The 11,521-nt window shown below is 36.1% G+C and overlaps 2 protein-coding genes across 3 annotated transcripts in view; one reads left to right on the top strand and one right to left on the bottom strand.

The window, feature by feature from the left end:
* Window positions 1–837, top strand: part of LOC111372543 (uncharacterized protein At2g24330-like) — an 11,146-nt gene extending 10,309 nt beyond the window's left edge. The window contains exons 2-3 of the mRNA XM_022994892.1: window positions 3–176; window positions 259–837. Of these exons, the coding sequence (XP_022850660.1) occupies window positions 3–176; window positions 259–521 (437 nt within the window). The 3' untranslated portion in view covers window positions 522–837. The remainder of the gene's footprint in view (window positions 1–2; window positions 177–258) is intronic.
* Window positions 838–2,406: 1,569 nt separating this feature from the next.
* On the bottom strand, window positions 2,407–10,441 carry LOC111372549 (apyrase 2-like). Of its 2 annotated transcripts, none has more exons than XM_022994897.1 (10): window positions 10,189–10,441; window positions 8,851–9,287; window positions 7,988–8,116; window positions 7,833–7,889; window positions 7,635–7,727; window positions 5,469–5,674; window positions 5,009–5,097; window positions 3,264–3,481; window positions 2,892–3,081; window positions 2,407–2,792 (listed from the first exon to the last, which is right to left on the bottom strand). In XM_022994897.1, the coding sequence occupies exons 2-10, from the start codon at window positions 9,154–9,156 to the stop codon at window positions 2,677–2,679; spliced, it is 1,404 nt and encodes a 467-aa protein (XP_022850665.1). In that variant the 5' UTR covers window positions 9,157–9,287; window positions 10,189–10,441; the 3' UTR covers window positions 2,407–2,676. The 2 variants fall into 2 exon arrangements, with proteins under 2 accessions (XP_022850665.1, XP_022850666.1); XM_022994898.1 differs by having other exon boundaries at window positions 8,851–9,292; window positions 10,189–10,439.
* Window positions 10,442–11,521: the final 1,080 nt, after the last annotated feature.

The raw sequence follows: 11,521 nt of genomic DNA, 5'->3' as shown, positions 1-11,521 counted from the left end.
AGAATTGGAGAGTCCTCATATTTCTGAGCATCAACAGGTGATTGTGGAGCATCATCATCAAACAGGTTCAAGCACACATGATGGCGGATGGATTGCTCGAATTGCGGCATTGCTCGTGGGAGAGGATCCGACACAATCTTTTGCACTTATATGTGGAAACTGTCATATGCACAATGGTAAAATGAATTTATGGAAGTAACTTTAGATCTAACTGTTTCAAATTTTACTTAACTCAATTCTACATTTAAATATTTGCAGGGCTTGCTAGGCAAGAGGACTTTCCTTACATAACTTACTACTGCCCACATTGCAATGCCCTGAATAAGCCAAAGCAATCTGATCAACGCGTTTCTGGTTCAAATTCCCCTAACACGACCACCTCAATGAATGTGGTCGATGCAGAGGTGACAAGAAGTGCTGGTGATTCCATCGACAGGATACCTGTTGGCAATAGCCCTGTGGCTGCTGCTTTGGAGACATCCAAAAGTGAGAAGATAGCAACTGGCAATTCGGTCAACTAGCAGACTTTATGTGCATTCTTACCGGGTCGAATGGTGCTGTTTTCCCGAGTGTAGTAAATGTAATAGGTGGTTTCCTTCCATCATCTTTAACAGAGACTATAAACTCGTTGCAAGTTTTCTGTCATTATAGCGGAAGACCTCTTCTTATCTTGAGTTATTTGTGTAATGGTATCTGATTCTGTCAATAGCGAGAAATTTTCTGGACTTGGCCTCAATCCACAGTTGTGGATGATGCTGTGCCCAAGTGGCAGTTGAGTGGTGCTATAGATTTAAGTTTTGCAGATTCATTTTATTTGACAAATTTTGTCTTTAAAAACAGTCTTTAGTCTATATGGGTTACTTCCTTAATTTACTTGATATTAATTGGTTTTTCTCGACACATTTTTGAAAGGGCTTTTCTTAATGATCGAAATGAAAAAAGAAAAAAAAGAATTTTTCTAAGAAGTCGTTATTTAGATTCAAACAGATAAATTTATCATACTCGTAGGATGCTCCATTGGCTTCAGTTATGGAATCATGCGAGATTTGTGTGGTGGAAGTGTGAGATGAGGGAGAAAAGGGCACAGTTGGCTAGACGAGGTTTGAGTCCTTAATTGTGGGACAAAATTGAGAACTATTAAGGAATTTTTTGAAAATCTTGAACTTGAAATTTAGTGTGGAGGCAGTTGACCCCACTGTGCTCATACTAAATCTGCCACCGGGTAGTTTTGACTGAATGGACAACATATTGGACATTTCTTGAGGTTCGAGTCCAACTATCTTTGGGTTGCGTAAAGCCTCTCTCTATTAGTAGAGGCGGAGCTACCTTAGGTCCAATGCAGGCATTTGCCTGCACTGAACTTCAAGCCCTTACATTTTAAGATATATATATATATAAGTTCCAATCATGCTATTTCATATTGTTTATTGTTTTATTGACTACTTAAGAAGAAATTGAATGCACGTCGAATACAATAATTTAAGGGTTCGAACTCATAGGATTTTTTGGGGTCCCAAAAATTCAAAGTTCGACCTTAATTAAATCTTACCCGCACTGGCTAAAATTCCTGGCTTTGCCCCTACCTATTAGTCCTACATTTGAACCTCATGCTGGAGTCCTCTCGATATTTTGGGTCTGTTAGAGGCGTTGGGAGTCGCTCTCTGCCAGCATATTCCCCGGTTCAGGAATAAATCGGCACATCAGCTTGCCTTTTTACTCCTACTACCTCAGTACATTCTATTTGGGTTGATTGTACCCCACGTTTTCATCGCCTATCATTCTCGGTGATGTTGATTAATAAAATTTCCTGCTTTTCCCTCCCAAAATAAAATCGATGCTATCGATTTCAACCATTTAGATCATCAATTATGCATTCAATTCATTAGAAATATTTGAAATCGTTTTTGAAACAGAAAACATCTGTAATATAAATCTATTGCGTAAGGCAAGCCAGAATTGTTTTATTATACACCCCAAATTTTAATAGATTCGAGGTGTTAATAAAAATTTATTTCGTTCATGATACAATGGAAACTGTTTATAATAAATTAAAATTTTATAAATCTACTTCGCATCCAATGGCTCACCACAATATTAAACACAAAGTCACAACATTTTATACCATCATTTCATTAAGAACAGTCAGTGATCAATCGAGTATTCTAATACATTTTCGTGTAATCCCTCGAGAAGCTGGAACAAATCTTGAATTTCATTTTAGTGAATGGCATGGTCTGGTTAGCATTTCATATATGAACGTTACGAAAAAACACGTTGGCATTGTAAAGGGACAAAACCACTTGCACATATATGTAGGCTACTACCTTGATTAATTTCTTAATAAACCTGAAGAAATTTTGTAATACCAATCCCACATCACAAAATTGAGCTAAAATTTATAGGATATCAAAACAAATTTCTTGTAGTTCTAATAGAAAATCAATCACAGTCAAATAATTCATTCACGTAATTAATTGGCATATTCAACAATGTAATAGAAGTAAAATGAATATTGAATTCTATCCTTTGTGAGCAAAAACTCAAAAATTGATAACGAGCCTACACGAAAGAATATCTATTGGAAGCAGCAGCAGCATTCTCAACTCGTAGATCGCTTTACTTATGAACCGGAGATGCAAAAAAACTGCATGCAACTAAACTATTTGTCACTTACAATCATGTCTTCAATGACATGACCTCAATGGCACTGCCTAGTGGCCATGCTGCTTCAACCAGCGAATTTTGATACTCGACTTTTTTCACCAATGTAATCTCTTGCTTTGGATCAAGACCTGTTTAATGAACATGAATCAAACATGAATCAACCATAAAATTAAGCAACGTGAATTCGAGATGTGAGTTATCAAACAGTTCGTAGTGTTATCACTTACCAAACCCATCTATGAGCAGTGTGTATTGATAGACGAGATCCATGCATAAGTACGGTAAATTATCTGGATCGACATGAGGATATCTAGATTTGGCGTCAGCCAGTTTCATTTGGCATGCTTTTTTGGCTGCATCCTCAAAATCAGCTGGACGGACTTTAGCAACAGCCTTGTTTGGATCCACAAAACCAGCCTATGTGCAAGGTATACAGAAGTCAACAAGGCTGGACTATCTTATAATTAAGAAAAAGAAGTAAAATCTCGTTTATAGTACTGTCCAGTCCCACCCGGTGCTGCTTACTAAATAAGCTGTGAAAGAAGAAACCATAAATTGGTAGAACTTTTGCGAGCATCTAAAAAGGAAACTTCTTTTACCTCAGCGGCTCGATCAAAGAAAAATGAAGCAACAAACAGATTCTTCTGACCATCCCCTCCTCCGCCATTCCACACCCCACCAAAAGTGCACTTCATGTGGGTGCATGTAGTTTCATCAATTTTAAGAGCCTTATTAGCTGCTTCTCTACATGCATTCAGGCTTGAACCAGATGAGACAGCAGATGCATCGTATTCTACTCCTCCATACTTGTACGAACCTTGTGTGGAAAATATAAGTGGATCCATAAGGGTTAACTTTATTGCCAAACATCAAAATTATAGAAAGTAAAAAAGGCCACAATAATAGTAAAAAGTTACAAATACTGCTAATTTCTAAAGATGTTTCCTGCAATAAGAAAAATTAGGACTAGCTAATAGTTTTGATATAAAATAAGAGGACAAAATACTAAGTGCAATAAGTGAAATAAAGCTCATGTGAACGGTCACAAAATTAGGTTGCTAAACTTCCACTACTAGACAAAGACTTCTATTTGAAAGAACACCAAACGGATGGTTTTGAGTCTTTTGTCTCAGTGATATGATCGTAATCGACGAATCCATATTTTATTATGATTGACTTGTGAGCAATCAACTTGATTGTTATATGTGCACAATCTAAACAAATTTGTGAAGCAGAATAAAGTCAATCTAGTTTAAATATATAAACAGAAGTACATGCCTAAGCCATTAACACTCTTATCACAAGCGTTCTGCATAATTTGAGTAAAAAATAAAAAAAATAAAAAATAAAACTTAAACTTCAGTTTTTTTCCCCCAGTTGTTAATGGTCAAAGGATTGTTTATTATCAAAGAGTTACTTGAATATGTCACCCATTAATTCATTATTATAGAAGTACTTTTATCAACTTGCTCGAGGAAGCCAACTACAATGAAAAAAAGCCCTCAAGCAATGTGCTTCAGCAGTTACTCATGGAACCTATTCCCATTTCAAGCTAGTGAGAGACAGGGGCCCAAAAAGGGACCTTTGCCAATTAAGATACCCCCATGTCAATTATCTCGCATTGGCCAGGACAAGGGATTCTAAATAGTAAAGCGGCCAAACAAGCAATATAGCCGAAATAATTTATGAAGAGTTTTATTTTGGTAAAAGAATTTACCGTTGATGAATTATTTATATAAAAAAATGATTGCTTTAAATTTTCAACAACCTCCAAATTCCAGATCCTTAGCCATGTAGCAGAGAAGAGCATGTGTAAATAAACAATCTAATCTAGAAAAGTTACATAATCCTTGGATTTACTTTCTTGATGACTTTGTTTCATGTTAGTTGGTAATTGTAATCCTCTAAGGCATAAAGCTTTCCCTTTTCTGACATTACAACATTCACATATAAAAAATGTAACATGTAACAGTTATGTCACAAAGAAACCTTACAAATTGAACAAGAGGAAGCAATAATAAGTCCTATCGCTTGTTTGGCCGCTTTACTAAGTGGTTGGTATGTAGTGTGTTGCATTGCTCTTTCATGTCACTCCATTCAAAGCATGGGCAAAGCGAATATTGTTTTTCACTTTTATGGTCCCTTTTAGGGTCTATAATATTAATGTAAACTATAGGAATATTTTTTTAGTAGGGCTTACAAGGAATTTAGGGTTCATTGATGTAAGTGTATCTCTAACATTTGTGAGAATATAACACCATCAACTCGCTAGACACACACACACACAGAGAACCCTTCTGCCCCAACATTTAAAGTTAAGTCAGGAGAACAAGAACAAACTTACCATCATAACCAGACAAGATGCAGAGATTGCCGGATTTTCTAACCTTCAAAATTTCAGCTCGTGCTGCCAGTAAGCCATAGCGCAAATAACTGTTCATGAAATTATATATGTCATAAGTTAAATATAGAGAAGCATATAAAGCAATTTCTTCTATAAGAAAGAGTAAATTCTAATAAGAAACATATACTCTTAAAGAAAGGAATCACAAGCTCAATCCTTTTAGCAAGTAACTGTTCATCAAATTATATATGTCAAAAGTTAAATATAGAAGGGCATATAAGACAATTTCCTCTATAAGAAAGAGCAAATTCTAATAAGAAACATATACTCTTAAAGAAAGGAATGACAAGCTCAATCATTTTAGCAAGTCAGGGTAGTTACATAGCAGGTAGAAGGCTATTCCAGGAAGTCATCCTCTACAAAGTACGAATATTGATTTATCAGAGAGATAGAGATAAACCTGTGGACATAAAGGTTATATTTTCTACCCTTGAGATACATTTCCTGCACATAAGTATTCTCTCCATCTGATAACCTAGGAGCCTTTGCAGCATCAGCATCAGAGATGGCATACGCCATTTGTACAGATCCACCTCCAAGATCAACCACTCCAACGGTAGACGGATATTCTTTACCCAAATTCCCTAGTAGATAGTTGATTGTCACCTGCATAGGACATGAAAAAATTCTAAACAATTCCAAAGACACTGGTAATAAAAGAATGATAAGTCAATTTTTTTTAAAAAATCCGATCCATGTTACTTGTGTGCCAGTCTACTGCAATTTCCATGCCATTTAAAGAGTATAGCTTAACAATGGCAATTGCCTCCATCAATGAATCTTCTCTGGACCAACCCCCCACCCATTAAAAAAAATAAAATAAAATAAAATAAAATCTCTCTCACTTTAAAATGTAAAAGTAAAGCTCATCAGCCATGGGAAAATGCTTTAGCACGTGAGTGCATCTTCATTTGATGTTTTAGTTAGACACATGATTATATTGAATTATAGAGAGTAAGCAATGCCTATTTCTACAAAGGATATTCCAAACAGATGAATAAAGGATTATGGAGCTGTCAAGAGAGGCCTTTTTCTCCCACATGGACTAGATGGAGGCAGTGGCACATCCATGACCTGATACCAGCAGGGGCCTAATTTAACTGCAGGAAAGTTTCTCAAACACAAAAGTTCGGATAAAAATCCTTTCCGGCATCATCCCATTCCGAGGACTCACAGAAATACCCCGGGTGGTGCCACAATCTATCCGAGGATTGGAGAGGAGAGGTGGAAGAAAAGCCTCGGGATGGATTTAGGAGTCTTTGTGCAATATCGAAAGTAAAAAACAAAAAACAAAAATTCATATGAAAAATAAAATAAAATAAAAAATCAGATTGACCCCACTAGCCCCCACCTCCCTCCGCCAGTGGGTGGAGGAAGAAAAGCTCTTCCGTTACAATGGTGTGATGTGATCATGTGGAGCTCTGCAGGGAACAAAAGATGTGGATTTAGTGGAGGGAGACTCTGGAGCAAATTCGAAAACAGAATTTTCTATACTATCTTTCCAAATGCTCAACTTATTGGATAATTAGAAAAAAGTATTGAGACAGGGTAACCATTTCAGAACTAGCTCCCATATCCAGTTTTGCTATTTGAAGGACAGTGGCAGACACTTTCTCATTGTTAAAACGTTGGTCATTTATAACCTCAAGAAGCTTAGTACAGAAAACATCACAACCTTTGGAGATATGTGAATCTTCTTATTCCCTCACCCAGTTCTCAAGTAAAGTCATGCCTCCTTATCCTCCCCTCCTCCCTTTGCCTCCACCATGTCTATCTCCTTGATGATTTATCTAGTTTCGTTGAAGACTAAATGTTTGAACCTTTTTTCTTGTAACTTGTCACCCTAAAACTTTTAGGTTGTATTAAAATGAAAATTGAACGGAGATATCTCTAGAGGCTGAGAATTTGATACTAGTAGCTCAAATTATAAGGCCATATCTTAAATATGTCAACATGTAGTACTGCTGCAGGTCAAGTAAACAACTCTAATAAACTTTAAGTAACATCATAAACAACAACTCTTTCTTTATCATCTCCTCCTTTTCCTTTCACAGTCACAGGCAACATCCTATTCCATTAGTTACTATTTCCATAATTCTGCCATTCAACAAAACAGAAATTTATGTATTATTTGCCACAGATTTTCACTTCTTCATAACAATTGACGCTTTTGTTATTCTACGTAGTATTAAATAAGCAGAGCAATCTAGTGTGCTTCTGTCAAATCCGATTCCTAAAGACACTGAAATTGGTTTCTGCATGGACTAAAATTAAATGAAGTTGGACTAAAATTAGAAGATAGAAACTGGAAAGTTATACTAAAGAATGAATCCAAACACAAGAACAGGCTATAATTTCCAAGAACGTGGAATGAAAAGTACTGATCCTATCCCATCTGGGATCTATTCACAAATATTATCAACCGTCTCACCAATGACATTTCAAGCTTCTTTCTTGTTCTCTACGAAGTGTACCAAAAGAGAGAAGCACATATATTTCATTATGAATAGTTTGGAAACCAAAAGTAATATAGGCACCTGAATAATTTATCTTAGAATTGACGTACCCATTGATAAGCACCTTCCTGATTTCCATCAAGAACGGTGACCCAATCTGCCTTGGACTTGAATGTGCCTCTGTTCTTCAAAAGATCCCTTACCTTTAGCAAGGAACTTTGAGTGAATAATTATTGAAACCTCAAAAAAAAAAAAAAAAAAAAAAAAGGGGAAAAAGGGGAAAAATCTAAAAAATGAATCAAGCTCACTGCTTGCAGTATCCTGTCTGGTGTATCACCATCTAGTTGCCTAAGACCTGCAGTTGCCTGTGTAGAGATCAGAATAAGGATTTCATATGAATGGCGCAGAAATAAAAAATTTAAAATTATATGACATAAAGGCACTGAAGCAGAAAAATGCTAACCCCGACTCTAACTGGTGTATCATGTTGCAAATCTCTTGGAACTGCAGCTTCTGCTTTCTCTAGTAGCTCTAGCAGTGAGTCAGCAGCGGCCTTGGGGTCTTTTGCAAATGAACTCAAACCTGGTTTTTTCTACAATATCAAAAGTAGACAGAGACATGAGAAACACAGAGGATGAGGAAAATAAAAAGAAGAAGCTTTAAAGCACTAGTTTTTGCTATGACCCCGAGTTGTAAAAGTGTCTACACATGTTTGTGCATTTATATACGTGGATAAAATGTGTGTGTTTATATACTCATAAATATACAGACATACTCGTATAACAGTGATTCTTGTAAGTTTGACCCTACAGCTCAATGCTACTGCTATACATACAACAACAAGAAGCTAAGCCTTATTTCACTAAATCTGTGGGTAGATCATGTATATAATTTTATGCCACTCCGTCAATCATTACTAAATAAATAAAGTTAAATCTTTTGTAATCACATCAGCCCACATTAACTTTTGTCGCTTTTCCTCCTCTTACTAGCTCTACTAGATTGCATCACCTCTGCAAATAAGAGCTCAACACTACAGACAATAAAAATGGAAAAACAACCATTTATATGTAAGTTACTGCCTCTCCAAGGAGCCATACAATAATTCAGAGCTATATTTAAGCACAATGTACCAATAAATGGAGGCAACAAAGCATAACTGCATATAACATTATAAATACATAGAAATGGGCATTTTCTAGTGCCCAATAGCAGAGGGAGGGTGTGCTACACACAATGAAGAAGATTTAGAGCATCCTTACATTTTTTTCGATAAAATTTAAAAGAAATATTAAGTCAGTTACTCAATGGACATGGCAAATTTACCTGCACAAAAAGCTCAAGTTCTTTGCCAATAGGAATAAGATCCAATTTCTTGTCAAAGCAAAAGACGTGGACCCTACTACCAGAACTTCCAGCATCAAAAATCACAGCGTAGCCCTGAGTTTTAGGATTCGGAGAGAACTTGCGAGGAAAGGACTCCATTGAACTGGCAGGGTTGCGCGATGGCATGAGAAAGAACAGAAGAGTGATTAGTAGGACCGGGACCAAGATCACGAGTATGACACCACGATATCTCTGTATTTTGTCATAGACCGTCTCATGTCTCGTTCGCCGCGATATTTTCTCCATTTGAAGTTGCTCGGCTTGGCCTTGTTGTGATTCTAAAAGTTCTGCAGCCGACGGTGATCGATATCGGATCTGACCATTTCCTGGCGTCTTCAGTGGCTGCGTCTCCTGTACAGACTCCAGCTCTATTTCCTCTGTACTTTTTTAAACAGATCATATCGAGGAAATGGAGTAAGTAAGCAACAGTAACTCCATTATCATGACATGCAAAATGAAAATCATGTTGCATATAGAGATACCTAACTGCTTCCGAGCAAATCCCATTAAGATTTAACTAAAATGCTTGTCTAATGATATATATGTCTGTATCCTTTTTCTAGTAATTCATACTTCAAATTGTTTCTAGGCAATCAAAACACAGTTTAGTTCAGTTAACTATGCAGATCTCTACATCATTCATGTCAAAACAGGATTAAAAAGCTTGACTAATGCATCAGGTCGACTCCTGGGAACTGTTTCAACTATGAATTATGATCTAAGCATATCAAATCGCATGAGTCTTCACCTTTTACCATACAATTTTCGCAAATTGAGACCAGCCAGATACAGTTGGATCTCAGTTCTCCAATAGCTTTTGTGGAAAACTCACAAAATATCCCCCATTAGTGAAGCATCTTTCATGAAACCGAACACATCCATCCATAATTTTACTTTCCCCACTAACCAAACACATAATATGATATAACAGTTGAAAATGTTATTACAACAAAAACGCGTGCGCCCATCAGCCCACCATATGTCAGATCCAAATCAGGAATGGCAAAGTAAAACTTCAATCGCATTCATATAATTGATTCAGCGAGAACATATATGCATGTACCAGATCATACAAAAACTAACCATTAAATTAATCAATCAAGCAGCCGACAGACAGATCACACACATACACAAAACAAAACGAACAAAAACAATAAACCCACTTCGCCAAAACCTACATTTTCTCGGCAATCAGACCCAAAACCCATAATCACTTGCAAAGAATAATGCCACTTCACACAATATAGAGTAAATTCAATAGATTTAAATTTTACTGACCTTGAAATCCCTCGGGTGGCAGTCACCGGTACAGATTGTTGAATGCAGATGATCAATAATCAATTAAAGGCACTGATTCTCCTACAAGCAAAAGTAGGCTGTTTCGCGTGTAGCGTAGAGTGCTTAAAACGCAGTAAAGTTTAGTAATAGTGTTACATTAAGTCGTTCCTCTTTTTCTAGATCTAGACGTAAGTTTGGTATGGTAGAAAGGAAAATACCAGACGGAAAGGGGAATCCGAAATGGGAAGGTGAAAATTTTTGTTAAGTAAAATGGGAGGAAAAGGATATATTAGGGTGAATTCCTCCAAGAGTCCCTAACTTTTTATAAGTATGATATTCGTGTCCTCAATTTTTCTATTTGTAGCTCCGATATTCCCAAGTCGTTAACATTGTGCAATTTTAGGGATTAGTGAAGTTCTCCATACCTAAACCCGTCCCGTCTTGAATTACTCGAATATTAGACATCAAATATTCACATGATACATACACGATGTATGATTAAAAGGGTAAATTTATTCAAAAATAGCAACATTTAGCCCATGTTTCATATGGATTAAAATCAGATTTTTAGTAGATTTTAATAAAAGTCGAGAAAATGTGTAGTTGAAAAGTTATGGAACCCATTATATGTGTAGTTAAAATTGATTGTTGACTTTGACTTTGACTTTGATTAAAATTGAATTTTAATCAATTCCAAACAGGGCCTAATTTGATTAGTGGTTGTTGGATTTTTAAAGGGAAAAATCTGAACAATTTTATTCTTTCAATTAAACATCACGTGCACCTAAAAATTTAACATCTAAAAGGACGCTTTCCGAAAAAGGTCCAGTTGGATGGATCCAGCCTATTCTTGAAATAAACAACTCACACGCACTCCCTTTCCAAAAAAAGATCAATACATCAATCACAACACTTAGATTTATTGGATTTGTTGCTAAAATATCGACATTAAATCCGAAACTCTCGGCAGATAGCCAGTGGCCCAAAGAAACAAAAGAATCGACTACATTTTTCATAGGATCTCCTTTTATAGATAGACTAAAAATCGATCAGAGTTCTTTTTGTACCATCATGATACCATGTGTACAATTTCAAAAGGTTGGGGATATGGTGTTACAAAAGAAAGTCTGTAGATAAAATTTCCACAATCGTAGAAGATTAGGGATCCAAAGGTAATTTACCCTTTAAGTTAAATACATTACGCCCCCGTTTGACCTTCATTCTTTCCAAATTTTAATAGTTGGAATAATGTTTTTTTTTTTAAATGTGTTATTCAAAAAGAATGAAATTTTTTTTATTTACAAATAATATTATTTTATGGAAGATTGTGTGA

The sequence above is a fragment of the Olea europaea genome, unplaced genomic scaffold (assembly GCF_002742605.1).
Source record: "Olea europaea var. sylvestris unplaced genomic scaffold, O_europaea_v1 scaffold101, whole genome shotgun sequence".
Classification (NCBI taxonomy): domain Eukaryota; kingdom Viridiplantae; phylum Streptophyta; class Magnoliopsida; order Lamiales; family Oleaceae; genus Olea; species Olea europaea.
This window is presented reverse-complemented; position numbering and strand designations above follow the sequence as displayed.